The sequence below is a fragment of the Hemibagrus wyckioides genome, linkage group LG07, assembly GCF_019097595.1.
Source record: "Hemibagrus wyckioides isolate EC202008001 linkage group LG07, SWU_Hwy_1.0, whole genome shotgun sequence".
NCBI lineage: Eukaryota > Metazoa > Chordata > Actinopteri > Siluriformes > Bagridae > Hemibagrus > Hemibagrus wyckioides.
In genome coordinates, this window is record NC_080716.1 from 19,285,577 (window position 1) to 19,303,435 (window position 17,859).

Sequence of the window (17,859 nt, forward strand, 5' to 3'; positions counted from 1 at the left end):
AAGATGGATTTGACCATCAAACAGTTGAACTTACCTTACTGTCACAATTACATCATCTTAATTTTAAGCCTTGATGTCATCTAATAGGTCAGAAAGGTGAACCAGGTCAGACTGTCTCTGAGAAAGGAGCACCTGGACCCAGTGGAACTGATGGAGAACCAGGTCTACCAGGAAATCCAGGTGAACAGATAGAAATTACACTCTAGTGGACCAGGAAAACCAATTGAGCATTGAATTTTAAATTGAAATTATAGCTTAACATTTAATAAAGAAGATAACACAGAGAATTTAAGGATAATCCAAAATCATTAGTTGTTTAAGAAATGTTTAAGGAAAATATTACAAACAAATATACTTTAATGATATAACAAAGTTTGTTCTGTAAATGAATCTCTGTAAATGGGTTTTAATTGTCTACCTGTACAGGTGACCCAGGCCAACCTGGCTCCCCTGGTTTCCCAGGATTTCCTGGCCAAAAAGGAGAACCTGGTCTCCCAGGTATAGGCTTGCCAGGCCCACCAGGTCCTAAAGGTAAACCCTGATCACCCATAAACTTCTGCTGTAAAGTCAGTTGGGATGCATCTTACCTAAAAGTTCAAACTCATAACTGATATAATGGAAATATCAAACATCTGTGTTAACACTGCTGAACAAATTTCCCAGGATACCCAGGTATTGCAGGAAGTCCCGGCAGCCCTGGCAGACCTGGACCTCCTGGTGTGGATGGACTACCTGGTGCACCTGGACTACGTGGCCTTAAGGTGATAGTGATAGGTGATATTATATAAACAGTAAATCAAAACATTTACATTTAGGTCTCTACATTTTAAAAGCAGTTCTAGTTGCTAAGAGGACTGTACTAATTATTTAGATGATAACAATTCTGTAAGGTGGTTGTCAGCAGTGTTGGTCTGGTTTCAAAATCATTTGATTGAACCTTTGTGCATTTGCATTCATATTATGCCTTCACAAACAAGTGTATAGAGCAGAACGTAACTCACAACATTTTTTATTATTATTTTGAGGCTGTTATACGCAATAAGGCTCTTTTGCTTCCCACAATGTTCTCTTTCCACTCATGCTTCTCCTGCTGCTCTGTTTCGGACAAAACTGCGAGTGTGAAAGCCCCCTAAGTTGATCCGGTTCTCATACATTTTAGAGATTACCAATGTTCAGAGAACATTCTAAAAAAAATACTAACGAGGGCATATGTGTGTGTATCTGCAGGGCGAACCTGGTTTTGGTATTCCTGGACCTCAGGGACCCCCAGGTTTGCCTGGCAACCAGGGATTCCCCGGACCTAAAGGTGATCCTGGATTCCCTGGAAATCCTGGTGCACCCGGTCGACCTGGTATCGACGGTCCTTCTGGCCCTAAAGGTACAGTCCTAAACAGGCTACAAGTTATTCCATTTGCAGTAGCACCAGCTTTATGCTTTTTATATAATATGTAATGTTTTAAATACAGTAAGACACAGCTCACTTTTTTTTACAGGTGATTCTGGTCTTCCTGGTTCTCCGGGTGCACCTGGCTCTCAAGGTCCCCCTGGTTTTGGTTTACCTGGACCACCTGGACCACCAGGACCTCCTGGACCTATGGGCAATCTTGGTAAGCGTCCTTAGGTTTGAGACTTGGACGACGTTTATATAGAGAGTGTGATATCTTTAACGTATGAGAATGATGCATTGCTTGTACAGGTTCCCCTGGTTCAAGGGGTGAGAAAGGAGACCCTGGTTCCCCTGGACTTGATATTCCAGGCATGCCTGGTGACCAGGGTAGGCCCGGATTAACTGGACCACCTGGTCCTCCTGGCCCTTCTGGGATCCCTGGCAACCCTGGCCAAGATGGTCTACCTGGATTAGCTGGTAATATAAACCTGTCATATAGACTGCATCTAGAATCTGCATCTAATGCAACATAACACTAAACTATAACACTTAACTATACTTTTCTATCATCTACAAGGACAAAAGGGAGAAATGGGTGTGATGGGTGCCCCAGGACCTGCTGGTAATCCTGGCAGTCCTGGTGTTCCAGGATTTCCTGGACCAAAAGGTATATATTTTTGAATGATAGTAATTAAAAGCCATATTTTTGTTGTTGGTTTAGATCCAGTTTGTCTGCTCTATAGGTGATAATGGTCAGCCAGGAGCGCCAGGAACCCAAGGAGGCCGAGGATTAAAGGGAGAAAAAGGTGAACGAGGTATAACAGGCCCAGCTGGTATCAGCACTGGTGGTGTTGTAAAAGGAGAGAAGGGAGACCCAGGACCTCAAGGCAAGTGTATCTTGGTGATAACATTGTAAGAAATGATTGAAGCCCTGCAAAACAAGGACCTAAAGGGCCTAAAGCCAACATGCTAAAACTGAACTATAATGAGGTCCATGTCCCTCATATATGTGTAGAGATTTACTACTTTTGCATTCAAATAATTTAAGGCATTTGTATATAAAATTCCATTTATTTTATACTGATTGTAAATGTCTATTTTTTATGCAGGACTTAGTGGAGCTCCAGGAGCAAAAGGTATTCCTGGCCTTCAAGGAGAGCCAGGTATCCCCGGACAGGATGGGCGTCCTGGGCAACCTGGACCGCCAGGTAACTCAAGCACTTTATTACTTGTGCAGTGTTTGAGCCAAGATTAGTGTATAGATGTTTAAGGAAATAACTTGCCTTGTAGGTCCTAAGGGAGATCCCGGACTTCCAGGAACACCAGGTCTCCCAGGTGCTCCAGGGCTGAAAGGCAGCATGGGCGAGATGGGATTGCCTGGTAATGTTTGAAGCATCACAATTAAAAGATTTGTCTTTCAATGTTACTGATGAGGTGAATCCAGAATAATTTATTATCTTTTGGTATAGGCCCTCCTGGAATTAAAGGAATCCCAGGTCAATCTGGGCGACCTGGACAGCCTGGCTCTCCAGGAGCAAAAGGATTTCCAGGACCAAAAGGAGACCCTGGAACGCCAGGATATGGGCAACCAGGAGCTCCAGGAGCCAAGGTAATAACAGTATATTAATGAAGTGTCCAAACAATTACAAATTGTCTAGATAGTTTGCATATGATACTGTACCTATAAGTAGTGACTGAGATAAGCAGAGGAGCTTTAACTGCTTTTTTTGAACAGGGTGAACCTGGGTCTCCTGGTGCCCCTGGAACTGCAGGGCCAAAAGGTCTACAGGGGCCATCAGGAAGTCCAGGGTTACCTGGAAACCCTGGTCCAAAGGGTGATCCTGGCCTGCCAGGGCTCCAAGGTACAGTATTGTTAAATCATATTCCATCTAATCCTGTCAAGAGCCAAACACTGTCAAAAGTTTTGTCTAATAAATGATTTTTTTCTCTAATTTTAGAAAGGTGCCAAAAGCATAGTAATATATAATGATGTAGTACATAACTAAAGAGGGTAGACTAGAATTGATCAAATTTGTTAAACCTTCATAAAATGGTATTAGAGATTAAAGTATGACAGATAGATAATTAATTATTATATCTTATTATTTCCACCTGTATTACAGTTAGCTGTTATGCTAATGGACACACAAGGACAGTGACATCTTGCAAATTAGTTTATTCTGTTTGATGGGAGCTGTAGCCATCAGTGCTTGTCTTTTTTGGCTATATACCTATGTTCATATATTGGTCTGTTATATCAGTCAGATTATTTATTGCTTCAGCACTGGGTGTTACTTGTTACATGAAAAACTGGAATGCTCTTAATGGCTTTAGGTGCACCTGGTGCTCCTGGTCCTAAGGGTCTGGATGGAGTTCCGGGCCCCTCTGGTCTAGCAGGAACACCTGGAAGGCCCGGAAGCCCTGGTCCACCTGGTGTGCCAGGTTTACCAGGAGACAAGGGTCAAGCTGGTCGTGATGGTATTCCTGGATCAGCAGGATTGAAAGGAGAGCCAGGTAAGTGTGACTGAGTTTTAATGCATTTGTTCTGTCGATCACATTCTTAGTTAAATAGCTAATACAGAAACAAGATATTTGGGATATATAGTTAACTAATACATTTTTTTGTTTGTATAGGTTCACCAGGTTATGGAATCCCGGGTCCTCCAGGAATTGCAGGGATGCCAGGTAGTGTTTCACATCAAAAATGCAATTTCTTTTTTAAATGGACAAATCAGATTTTTCTATTTTATTTCTCTTTCACAATAGATTTAAATTAAACAAAGAGATATAATCTGTCAAATTTAGACTTTTCTTTACTATAAAATGTAGGTCATAAAGGAGACCCTGGCCTCCCTGGCCAGCCTGGCGGCCCTGGCTACCCTGGGGCAAAGGGTGATATAGGATCTCCTGGTACAACAGGCAACCCTGGTCTTCAAGGGCCCCCTGGTCCTCCGGGTCTGTCTATTCCAGGGCCTAAAGGAATCCAGGGTCCTCCTGGACCACCAGGAAGAGTAGGTATGTTGGACCTTTTTTTTTTTATCTCATAAAGATCATAGTGGCTGATTCTGTTCCTTGAGATTTTGTATTTTCACAGTTTAAATTCAGACTTCATTTAATAAACCTAATTCTAATATTAAGAGATTTCTATCTTAAATCCCAAAGTTTTCACAAGTTTTCCAAGAGAGCAAAATTGGCTATGCAGTCAGGTAGAAGGGTGGGGCATTACTCTCTCCACTATGTCAATCAGAGAGACTTTCACCAATCCTGGGCATCTGTGAACTTCGGAAGCGACAGTTAACTTTTCCCTTTGTGTCTTCAGTTGCTCTGTGATACAGCATAAGCAGTGGTTTGAAAAGATGCTGGCTGGCTTCCCAGATTTCAGAGGAAGCTAATGCTAGTTTTTATCCCCATTTTGATATGATGTGAAGAGGGAAGAGGCTTAGTGAGAGAGATTTGGAAGGAAACAGGATAATAAAATCTAATAATGATGCTCCTGAAAAGCATAATAGACCAGCTCTGGTGTTTTGAATTAGATATATTACAGAATATCAGATCTCCAGGAACAGGGTCATGCTTCTCATTGGTCAGATCTACTGTCTGGCTCTACCAGTGACATACCTGAGATCATTTAAATATCAACTCTGTTTAAACACTGACTAGAAAGAACCAGACAGTAGAGAGGCCATCATAAATGTTTAGTTATGTGACTGATTTGCATGAATGTTGCACAAATCATCACAAGTCTCAGTGATCAAATTGCACAGAACTAATGGAAGCACAAAGTTAGTGAGCACTACACACACACACACACTGTGCCTGGCTCACTTCAAAGCATGCCTTTATGCACTTTTTTTATCAGTGTGTATCAGAAACAGAGGTAGACATTTGCACGCACAAATCAGTGTTTCACCCAACCAGGGCCCGACCAGCATGGATCGATCCACAGTATGTCCAAGTTCTTCATTTGTGTATCTGTTCATCTATCCATTCTTCCTTATGTGTCTTCACTTACCCCTCTTTTTTCTGAGGAACGAAAGCTCTTTTTCTCTCTCCACAGTCCAGTGATTCAAAAAGAGGATGATCAGTAGTGTAATGCTGAGTGTCTTCACCTGCATGGGAAAATGTTTAACATTCATGGAGTGTAAAGCCATTACAGAACTGTCTAACAATGGGCCTCCTCAGTCAGAATGAACGAATGAAAGTTTTCCAAAAACTTCTGTTTTTATAGATTACACATTACAAATCTGCAACTATATTAAAATGTTCAGATAAAATTTTTAAAACCCTGGTATCCCTGGTTCCTTCTTCTAATCTGTTTAAAGAGTAAAGAAGTTATTTATTAGACTAGCTGTAAATAAAACTTAATTTATAATGATATTTTATACATATTATTCAAAAAGCCCAGTTTCGACAGGTGTCTGTTTGGCTAAATCTGTACTCAGTTGCATTGTGGGTTTGACCTTTATTTCCTGTTTCCTGTGGTGTGGCTCCACCGTCTCCTGATGACGCTTGCTGACAGGCCCTGAAGGTCAGGTTCTCCTCATTCCAGATCATTCAATGATCTAGAATGAAGGACATATATATATATATATATATATATAAGAAACGAATTTCACATTTAGGATTTGATTTGTTTGTATATACATTCGTATTTTGTTTATTTATTTATTTTGAAATAATAGCTTTACAATTCAAGTCATTGATATTATGCCATGATTTCTGTCAATTAAGTCCTGGCGCCTGATTTATAAAATGAATAAAAGATCACATTTCATCTTAAATTCCATGGATTTGATCCTGTCTTAAACATCATGCATAAATCAGGGTCTATAAAGCCTGGTATTGACTTGGAACATTCAGTAAAGATACACAAACGCATGAAAAGTATTGTGTATAAACCTAATGCTAGTGCACACTCACTCTTGTGGGGGACTTTTAATGTGGGTGTTGCATAATTTCCAGACTGAATAAATTAATAAAATTCAACAGAAAAGATAAATGGGCACATTATAAGTTTGATTAGACTTTTTTTCACAAAGTTGTCACTCATGTTCCATTTCCAAATGCAAAATGCCTGAGTTTAAGATGATTTGCAAACCTCAAGCAGGAAACATTTAGAAAACTGTTCATGTGTATTAATGATTTTAGCTCAAGTAGCTTGGCATACAGTCTTGTAAATCAGGCTCCTGACTTATTACTTGGTTATTTATCTTATATTCAGGATCCACGTTGAAACTAATAGAAAAGTGTTTATTTCTAAAAGATTTAGAAACACATTTCTCTTGTTGAAGAAATCTTGAAATTCAGGAGGTTGATTAATTTTACCTGTTTAACTGAGAATTCAAAGATAACATTTGGATATGAAGAGCAGTATAAAGAGCAATTCTTATCATATGGGAGTTTTTCTAGTTTGATATGTGAATTGTAGCAGAATTAAAGAGTGTGAACTGAAGATCTGTGCATTTATTATGCTGCTGGTTATGGTGTCACAGTTTCACAAATGTTAAATGTTAAACTACACTTTTATTAATATCGTGATGTGATGAAACTGTGATCCGGTGAAAATATAAAATATAAAAATCTGAAATAATTTGGTGTTTTAACATTCCTTTTTTTTTTCAGATTGTGAAAATTGAGATATAATGTTGCTCTTCTACCATAATTGTGCTGCTTTTCTAACGTTTGCTTTTGTTTTTAATCTGCACTTTCCCATCGCCTCTCTCTCCCTCTGGGATTTTGGGAACCTGTTGACCTTTGACTCCTCAATATAGGTCCTCCAGGTTAGCCTCGTTGGTTTGATGCCCACCTCAACTGTTTTCTGCACACTTTTTTTTACTTTAATAAGCTTTTTAGCATGTTATGGAGTGGGGTGGGTTGAGGGATGGGTACATGCATTGTTTTTGTTTTTGATGTACTGACTTCTTTTCACTCAAACATAAAAAAAATTATGAAGCAAATAGAAACACATTCAGCACATCCAGTGATATTGTTTTTGATTAAAAAAAAAAAAAAAAGATGATACATATTGCATGTATTGGGACAGTAGATATTCGGACATTCAGATGTGTAAGACAGAACAGAAATGCAAAAATCAGTGACATCTTATCTTATTGGTATTGTAAAGGTCCTCCTGGCCCAGAGGGGCCCCGTGGACCACCAGGTTCTGGAGGAGTGAAGGGTGAGAAAGGATACCCTGGAAACCCTGGATCACCTGGTTCACCTGGACAGAAGGGAGACATTGGATCACCAGGTTTGTTGGTAAGTCATATGGACTGGATACTGGAATAATCCTGTAGAAATTGTAAAAAACAAGGCATGCTTTAGTGAGGATATAACGAAACTGTCAACCAAGCAGTTTATTTTTTCTTTTTAAGAATATATTATGTATTGTCAGTATTTATTGCTGACTACTCTTTGTTAGGAGCAAGTATTTGAATATCACTTTCTTTTCTTTTCTTTCCCTTTTTTTTTTTTTTTTTACACATGGCGTTAGTTTGTTGGATTATAGGTTAATAAGGATAATAAGTTTGGGTTTTTTCTAATTCTAATTGAAACTGAATTGAAAGTGACATGTGTTTCTGGGAAAGGGTCCTCATGGACTTCCTGGAAGTGTTGGGTTTAAAGGAGACATCGGCTTTCCAGGCGTTACAGGATTACCAGGTAAGTCGAACCTAATTGTTTCTGCAACATTGTATACGCCAGATTAAAATGCTCAACCCCAGTCAGTTTATTTATCAGGTTAAATAATCTGATATGTCTGCTCACTTCAGGACCTAAGGGTCAGTCTGGTATTCCTGGGGGTGCTGGCCTGCGTGGGGATCCTGGTGAACCTGGTCCTCCGGGTGAGTGCATATATCTTTCTGAATTCATGACTTTTTTTTAACAAAATGTCTTTGATCTTACTGCTACTCAATATTTCTTTCAGGTCTTCCTGGTGATCCAGGTCAAGCGCCAGGACCGATTGTGTTAAAGGGTGCGCCGGGGCCTCCTGGTCCTCAAGGACCAAAAGGATCCCAGGGGCTACCAGGAGAGGCAGGATTGGAAGGGCTTCCAGGTAAGAGTTTCTAACAGCAACAGGGTGATATCTGTACTAGTAAATCCGTCACATGTTTGTCAAACTTTACTTAATCGTTTGCTTTGTGACAAATAGCAGCAGATGGATATTTAGAGTGCTAACTTTGTTAACTTTGGCAATCACTGTGTAATAGACTTTAAATTTTTTGTATTTACCTGCTACTTACATCTCTACTGATCTCCATTTTTGCATCATAAGTGCTAACTTTAAAACTGTTAGTGTGGGACAGTTAGTTTAAAACTGTTTAATAGTGTGGAATTGATTATACAGTATGTGACACATCTTTTGTAGGTCAGCCTGGTAGTTCTGGTGACCCAGGCCCTGATGGACCTCCAGGATTCAGTGGTCGACCTGGAGGGAAAGGAGATCCAGGACAATCTGGGCAGCCGGGTAAGTGCTTTCACCAGGACCTTACACCGGTATTATGACATAGCAAACTGACTGTAATTATATTTGTTTGTAACGATGAACAGTTGTTCTTATGGCCCCACGTTTGTATCCTTATCTCATACGACATGGCTGATTTAGTTGCATGGTATTAAAAGCTGTTTCAATCTGAAATCTGCAGTTGTACATTCCATGCTTTGTAGCGTCACACATGACGTGAACTGTGTTTTGTTTCCTTCGTCAGGAATGCTGCCAAATTCTATTTATTAGTCTCCATTATTAGTATAATGAATACTACTATAAAATATATTATGTAATACTTATGATCTATTGTGCTGGAAGCATCAACTCTATAGCTATTTAATTATACATTGACCATACATAGATTTACACTCCACCTTCTCCTAATGCCTCAGGTCAGCGGGGTTTACCTGGCCCTCCTGGTCCAGATGGGATTCCAGGTCCTCCAGGACCTCCAGGTCTGTCATCAGCGGCTCATGGCTTCCTGATTACGAGACACAGTCAGACGACAGATGTGCCTCAGTGCCCATCTGGCACCTCTCTCATTTATGATGGCTATTCTCTGCTTTATGTACAAGGCAATGAAAGGGCACATGGCCAGGACCTGGGTAAGAGCACTGAAAAATCATCAGCACCCATATCCTACTCAAATAGACATACAATCTCTTTTGATTTTTTGTTCCTTACATTCCTTCATTAATTGTCCTCTTGTCTATTAACATACAGTGTTATGATCAAATATGAAATTACGTCTTCCTTGCTATGCCCTGCTCTGAATCAGGAACGGCTGGAAGTTGTCTACGTCGATTCAGCACCATGCCTTTCATGTTCTGCAACATCAACAATGTGTGCAACTTTGCTTCCCGGAATGACTACTCCTATTGGTTGTCTACTCCTGAACCCATGCCCATGAGCATGGCTCCTATCCAAGGAGAAAACATCAAACCCTTCATCAGCAGGTCAGAGTCAAACAAATTATTCCTTACATCATCATCATCATCATCAGGTCAGAGTCAGATACATCATTCTCTACATCATCATTATCATGCCCTATATCAACATCATCATCATCAGGTCAGAATCATAAACATTGTTCCCTACATCATCACTATCACCATCATTTCCTATATCATCACCATTGTCATTCCTTAAATCATCATCATCATTCCCTACATCAACGTCGCCATCATCATCATTCCCTACATCAACGTCGCCATCATCATTCCCTACATCAACGTCGCCATCATCATCATTCCCTACATCAACGTCGCCATCATCATTCCCTACATCAACGTCGCCATCATCATCATTCCCTACATCAACGTCGCCATCATCATCATTCCCTACATCAACTTCGCCATCATCATCATTCCCTACATCAACGTCACCATCATCATCATTCCCTACATCAACGTCGCCATCATCATCATTCCCTACATCAACATCATCATCACCATCATCATTCCCTACATCAACATCATCATCATCATAATCATCATCATCATTACCTGCATCATCATCATCATCTCCTATATCATCATCAACATAATCATTCCCTACATCAACATCATCACCATCATCATCATCATTCCCTACATCAACATCATCATCATTACCTACATCAACATCATCATCATTACCTACATCAACATCAACATCATCATCATCTCCTATATCATCATCAACATAATCATTCCCTACATCAACATCATCACCATCATCATCATCATCATTCCCTACATCAACATCATCACCATCATCATCATCATTCCCTACATCAACATCATCACCATCATCATCATCATTCCCTACATCAACATCATCATCATTACCTACATCAACATCATCATCATTACCTACATCAACATCAACATCATCATCATCTCCTATATCATCATCAACATAATCATTCCCTACATCAACATCATCACCATCATCATCATCATCATCCCCTACATCAACATCATCACCATCATCATCATCATTCCCTACATCAACATCATCACCATCATCATCATCATTCCCTACATCAACATCATCATCATTACCTACATCAACATCATCATCATTCCCTACATCAACATCATCATCATTACCTACATCAACATCAACATCATCATCATCTCCTATATCATCATCAACATAATCATTCCCTACATCATCATCACCATCATCATCATCATCATTCCCTACATCAACATCATCATCATCTCCTATATCATCATCAACATAATCATTCCCTACATCAACATCATCACCATCATCATCATCATCATTCCCTACATCAACATCATCATCATCTCCTATATCATCATCAACATAATCATTCCCTACATCAACATCATCACCATCATCATCATCATCATTCCCTACATCAACATCATCATCATCATTACCTACATCAACATCATCATCATCATTCCCTACATCAACATCATCATCATCATTACCTACATCAACATCATCATCATCTCCTATATCATCATCAACATAATCATTCCCTACATCAACATCATCACCATCATCATCATCATCATTCCCTACATCAACATCATCATCATCATTCCCTACATCAACATCATCATCATCATTCCCTACATCAACATCATCATCATCATTACCTACATCAACATCATCATCATCTCCTATATCATCAACATAATCATTCCCTACATCAACATCATCACCATCATCATCATCATCATTCCCTACATCAACATCATCATCACCATCATCATAATCATTCCCTACATCAACATCATCATCACCATCATCATTCCCTACATCAACATCATCATCATCATAATTATCATCATTACCTACATCATCATCATCATCATCCCCTACATCAACATCATCACCATCATCATCATCATCATCCCCTACATCAACATCATCACCATCATCATCATCATTCCCTACATCAACATCATCATAATCATTCCCTACATCAACATCATCATCACCATCATCATTCCCTACATCAACATCATCATCATCATAATTATCATCATCATTACCTACATCAACATCATCATCATCTCCTATATCATCAACATAATCATTCCCTACATCAGCATCATCATCACCATCATTATCATCATCATCACTCCCTACATCAACATCATCATCATCATCATCATCATCATCATTCCCACCATCACTCCCTACATCAACGTCATCATCGTCATCATTATTCCCACCATGGTACATCATCACCATCATCATTTCCTATTTCAACATCATCATCGTTCCCTGCATCATCATCACTATCATTTCCTACATCAACATCATCATCATCATTGTTCTCTACATTATCATCATCATCAACATCATTTCCTACATCAGCATCATCATCATCATCTTTCCCTACATCATCATCACCTTCATTATCATTTCCTACATCATCATCATCTTTCCCTACATTATTCCTTGCATTATCATCAGGTCAGAGTTAGACAGATCACATACAGTAAAACCCCACCCCCATCATCATTATCATCATCATCATCAGGGGGTGAAATATTTGCCCAGAAGTGGATGGATTCCTCTTTTTCCTCTTCTAGAACCTGTCTTGCTTTGCCACTCTTATTTTTCTCCATGCTTTGTCCAAATTTCTGAAACTTCTACAGAGTAAACATAATATTCTCCACACTGTGTGCAGATGTGCTGTATGTGAAGCGCCAGCTATGGTGATAGCGGTGCATAGTCAGACCATCCAGCTGCCATCATGTCCACAGTTCTGGGAGCCACTGTGGATTGGCTATTCCTTCATGATGGTAATTACTTTCAGCTCTTCAGGATTTGTTTTGTTTCAAAAGAGGTGAAATCCTAGAGAACACATTTTTGTAAAAATTAACCCAAAAATAAATAAGTTGGTTGTTGACCAAATAAATAAGTTGTTGACAATGTTGAATGTTTAAAAATAGCACCTGTTGCTTTACTCCACTTATGTCAGCAAAGGATATTTCATTTTTGGAGCATGAGTATGGAAAGGCAACTGATTGTTTGATTTTTCTTTATGCCAGCACACTAGTGCAGGTGCAGAGGGCTCTGGTCAGGCTCTGGCATCTCCTGGCTCTTGTCTGGAGGAGTTCCGCTCATCTCCCTTCATCGAGTGCCATGGCCGTGGAACCTGCAACTACTATGGCAACTCTTACAGCTTCTGGCTGGCCACCGTCGAACAGTCTGAAATGTTCAGGTAAAAAAAAAAAAAAGCTTTCAGGATTTTGCATTCAAATTGAAGGGCAACTTTTAGGTCAGGATAGTTAACAGTCTCTTATCAGGAGTCTGTAACAGCAGTCTCACATCTGCACATACCTATAGTTTTTTTTCTTATATAAGTGAATATAAGTTCATCTAAGAAATGCTGTTAAAAATCAATCAGGTCTATGCAGAAAGAAATGGTACTGGGAAAAATTAGGGAAAAAAAGATGATCAAATGTGATGTCATCGATATGTTCACAGTATAAGCCTACAATTTAACCTGAACCAAATTCACTACATTCTATCAAGCGGGAAATAGAAACAACTTGCTCGTTAGGTCTCAGTGGTTAAAGGCTCCAGGTTAATGATTAGAAGGGCAGAGGTTCAAGTCCTAGCACTGCCAAGCTGCTACTGCTGGGTCTTTGAGCAAGGCATTTAACCCTCTCTGCATCACAGTGTGCTGTATCATGACTGACCCTATGACCCCCAACTTTATAAAAGCAGGGATTTGAGAAGGAAGAATTTCACCCTGCTGTAACTACTTCACTACATTTTCTGTTAACTAGTGAAGCCTCTCCTACAGATGAAAGAATTGCACATTGCTGTCACTGTCAGGGATAATTCCTACATCACCAATAACAGTTCACAGCCAGAATACTGTAGCATTAAATGTCATTTTTATTGCTTGATGTCATTTTTCACCTTTGCTACAACACTGACAGCAGCGCGCCTCCATCTTTTCTCCTTTCAGGAAGCCACAGTCCGAGACGCTGAAAGCAGGCAATCTCCAGACCCGCGTGAGCCGCTGCGTTGTGTGTATGAAGAGGACGTTAACATAGCAAAGCAGCAATGACCCAGCATGACCCCGAATCAGGGGCGATCACCACGGCGACTGCAACAGTTACATCAAGAACATGTGGAATTCTAGTGGTGCATTATCTTCAAGTTCAACTCTATGGTGCTACTGTGCAACACAGCAAAAGAAACTGAAAAAATGATTAGTCTTTACTTTTTTTTCTTTTTTTTTTTAAAGAAGTACCTCATACAGAGACAAATCAACAAAAGTGCCATCATGGATCAATGACAAAAAAAAAGTGCATTTTTTTCCCTCCTTTTATTTTCGTTTTCTTTCAAATATTTTCTTCTTCCTAGAATTTTGGTTCGTACGCAAGCAACACATTTTCAGAGAGACGTGTTACCAAATCGGCACTTTGAACATCAATGAAAGAAAATGCACTGAATATTTACATTTTAGTGAGACTGCATTTTTGTATGCTTTTTTTTTTCCTATTCTATCACTTTTTTTTCTGTTCCCTCCTTTCTATCGCTCTTTACTTTCTCCCACTTCTTGGTGGTATTAACACTGCTGTATCCAAGAATCTATAACTACAAGCCTTTTTTTTCCTGTTTTGTAAGTAATAAAATGTGTATATTGTGTAAAACACCTTTTTAGTCTAAAACTTTTAAATGGTACTTTATAATGATTTTTTTTGTTTTGTTTTGTTTTGTTTTGATCTCTTTGGCACGTGCTCATTCACTCACTCCATCACGCACTCATTTATATTCTCTCACTTTTTCACTTACAATATTTGTACAAAGTAAACATTTTAATGAAACAGTATTTTATATAAATATGAATATAAAGAGATATATATATATAGACAACTAAGCTTGAATTGGCTGTGTATTTTATCATACAGTTTCATTTCCTCATCATCCAGTGCATTTACAAACTACTGACTAAGAGTGGATTTTTTTTTTTTTTTTCCGTAATACTTGGGATTATCCACCACACCAGACACTCAATAAAATAGACATCACATGAATCTGTTCATCATTCCCTTATCTTCTGTAGCTGCTATATCATAGCAAGTGTCAAAGTCTTGCGAAACGCTAGGTGTGAGGCGCCTTGGATAGATCTTTATATTGTTGCATTTCCTTTGGTCAGTAGATTTTTTCAATGAAAATCACCACCAGTTAAATTTCACTAGAATCATCAGAATATTAGTATTTGTTATCCGCTTATATTACACACTAGTTTAGAATTCATTGCACATGCACTAACATTCAGGAGCCGTTGATTTCTTTTCGTTTGAACTGAATTTATCATGAGGTGCAAGAATGTGTATTTTAATTTTTTTTTTCTATCCCGAAATAAATAAGACTGAAACTAAAGGAAAGATATGCTCATGGATATTTGTCCGAATATCCGACAAATATGTCAACAGGTTTCTGCAGTATTCAGTGTGCCTTTTTTTAAAAAATAAATAAATTAATAATAATAATCTGAAGTATGCAAAGAGCATGGCCAATAAAGTTTTTATGTATTGTAACTGTACGTTGCCAGTGTTGCATGTTGACATGAAAGTTTCTTTTACATGTACTGTATATTGTTGAGAGAAATTGACAGTATTTACATTCATCAGCCACTAGGGGGAGTAACGCATTACAAGTAGCGCCTTTAGTCTGCCATTGAGCGCAATCACTCTTCACTTTTAACCTTTATTCTGACTTTAGGTCTCTGCAAATATACATTTGTGACTAACACAGTTTTCTGTTCTTGTTTGTGGAAATCTGTTTTGCTGATAAATACAGCTGTGTGAACACCAGTAGATGATTCACCGCACATCTGAGCACGACTGTAACTGATGGCTTTACACAAAAAATAAACATTTCATACAGTGTAAAGTGTTAGAAGTTCTGGACAGGGAAAATAAAGATGTACTTTAAAATAAATCTCATTCTTGCGCTCATGAACTTTTTAGCTGCTCATAAAACAGGTTTATTCAGAGGGTTATCTGACTGGACAGTGGCTCTAGAGCTATACAATGATTCTGTGTGGAAAGTTTTTCAGGAGGCTTTTTATCTAAGAGGGATACCCAATCCTGGTTCTGAACTTCCAACATTTCCATGGAATAGGAATCAACTTCTCAACATCTGACATTTTTAATCTGTATAAACAAATGACATAAAATGAGTTAGGTCAGTGTGAGACGGGTGTTTTTCCCTTTGTTGGGATAAACTTACACAGAATTTCTCTAGGTTGTGGATAACGCCTTAAAATTTTAGATGGTTATGAAATAAAGGATTTAGAGCATCTCAGTGAGCAGAAATGAGTTTGATATCATTAAATTTGAAGATATAACCATTTTTGTGAATTTATTTATTTATTTATTTATTTATTTATGGAAAATTTCTATGAATATATTGCCTGTAGTCGGCTAGTTAAAATATGAAGCACTACAATTTCTTAAAGCCCTGAGTGTCTACTTTCATATGAGCCATTAATCACCACTGTGGTGTGTGGCATGACAAAAAAAAAAGGCCCAATTTCCATTTTTCGCCTCTGGTAAAAAGAGTTAACTCATCAACTAGTTAACAAGCCTGAGGTCAGTTGAGGTAGATGAATTTAAATCAGAAAAAACACTGAAATACAGAGAATAAACTGCACGGCTTTAGCTTGAGATAATGGTCTTCATCCACACTAAATGCTTAAGGAACAGCCGGCTGAGGATCTGCAGAATGTTTTGTATGTGAGCTAATTTTGATGACTTATTCCTCAAGAGAGGTTTCCTAAGCTCAGGATTTAATGAAAGGCCAAATTAATCTGGAGATCCAGTAACCTCTGTTGTAACCAAGTTACGCACAGTGACGTAAACAAAGCTCCCAGTGAATCAGATAAAAATGATCCTAACACTAACAAAACACATCCTTATGCAATTATTTATGAGATCTCCAAAAGATTTGAATCAGATTATAATTATATCAAGCACAGACTAAAATAACACATCCAACACGTCCAAGTCGCCTCGCTGTGATAATGAATTATTCCAACTAACAAAAAAGTAAAAATCTTACATTAGAGTAATTCTCTTTCTAAAGATCATTACTCAGAGTGCAGAAGTTGTTTAGTGAACCATGATCAGGTTTCGGTTTTAATTACAGATTTGCATTCAGAGTAAGCTGAATGCTTTGGCTTTCTAAGATGATCTTGTTTGGCCAAGCAGCAGCCTCTGCAGCCATGGGTCAAGAGTAATAGTAGTTGCCGTTTTTGACTACGCACAGGCAGAGATCGCATCTCCTCGACTTGAGTGACATGGACAGTTGTAGGGGACGCCGGAGAGGTGTAGCAGGTGTACAGGGAATTAGGCAGAGGGCATAATATAGATAAAGATACATTCAAGACATGTTTGGGTGTGTAGGAAAAACTTGCACTAAACCACATCATTAGTCATAGTTAAAGCTGGTAAGACTGGGACTTACCAGAATAATCCATTCTTAAACCTATGTGTTACACCAGGTCACTCAGCACTCGTCAGTGGCACTGCTGACTGAGGCGCTCATGATTAAACCTTAGCTTTAGGTCAAGCGTGTTTGGGAATCAACAAATTGAGGATGGAATGGTGTGTCTAGGTTTTTTCCATCTTGACCTCTTCATTCGACAGCTGTATTTCCAGGGATCGAGCTATACAGGAGGATATTAATTCATAACCTTTTCCATAATGAGTTCCTTAAGAGAGCATGGCCTGCAGGCAAATGCCCTATCGGACTGTTTTGAAACTCAAGTCCACTACGGGAAATACTACATTCCTCGAGAGGAGCCGAACTAATTACCCTGCAGCCCTTGTACGAAATGAAAGCCAGCGATCACATGCTACCACTGATCTGAAGGCCTGCGCAGGGGCTTGCGCACACATGCACGCTCTTTCCCCTTACCTAAAGTGGACAGCTTGCCTTTTAATGACGCAGAAGATCTGTCAACAAGTAGTGGTTCACCCCATTT

The 17,859-nt window shown here is 39.0% G+C and overlaps 1 protein-coding gene across 1 annotated transcript in view; it reads left to right on the forward strand.

Annotated features, from left to right (window-relative positions):
• The window catches only part of col4a5 (collagen, type IV, alpha 5 (Alport syndrome)), a 47,719-nt gene extending 31,907 nt beyond the window's left edge, over window positions 1–15,812 (forward strand). The window contains exons 26-50 of the mRNA XM_058395713.1: window positions 88–180; window positions 427–531; window positions 664–761; window positions 1,228–1,378; window positions 1,494–1,607; window positions 1,697–1,864; window positions 1,965–2,054; window positions 2,131–2,274; window positions 2,497–2,595; window positions 2,678–2,767; window positions 2,857–2,996; window positions 3,123–3,249; window positions 3,722–3,901; window positions 4,022–4,072; window positions 4,217–4,402; window positions 7,512–7,645; window positions 7,975–8,047; window positions 8,158–8,229; window positions 8,313–8,441; window positions 8,754–8,852; window positions 9,266–9,478; window positions 9,652–9,829; window positions 12,535–12,649; window positions 12,899–13,071; window positions 13,828–15,812. Of these exons, the coding sequence (XP_058251696.1) occupies window positions 88–180; window positions 427–531; window positions 664–761; window positions 1,228–1,378; window positions 1,494–1,607; window positions 1,697–1,864; window positions 1,965–2,054; window positions 2,131–2,274; window positions 2,497–2,595; window positions 2,678–2,767; window positions 2,857–2,996; window positions 3,123–3,249; window positions 3,722–3,901; window positions 4,022–4,072; window positions 4,217–4,402; window positions 7,512–7,645; window positions 7,975–8,047; window positions 8,158–8,229; window positions 8,313–8,441; window positions 8,754–8,852; window positions 9,266–9,478; window positions 9,652–9,829; window positions 12,535–12,649; window positions 12,899–13,071; window positions 13,828–13,915 (3,110 nt within the window). The 3' untranslated portion in view covers window positions 13,916–15,812. The remainder of the gene's footprint in view (window positions 1–87; window positions 181–426; window positions 532–663; window positions 762–1,227; window positions 1,379–1,493; window positions 1,608–1,696; window positions 1,865–1,964; window positions 2,055–2,130; window positions 2,275–2,496; window positions 2,596–2,677; window positions 2,768–2,856; window positions 2,997–3,122; window positions 3,250–3,721; window positions 3,902–4,021; window positions 4,073–4,216; window positions 4,403–7,511; window positions 7,646–7,974; window positions 8,048–8,157; window positions 8,230–8,312; window positions 8,442–8,753; window positions 8,853–9,265; window positions 9,479–9,651; window positions 9,830–12,534; window positions 12,650–12,898; window positions 13,072–13,827) is intronic.
• The last annotated feature ends 2,047 nt before the right edge of the window (window positions 15,813–17,859 follow it).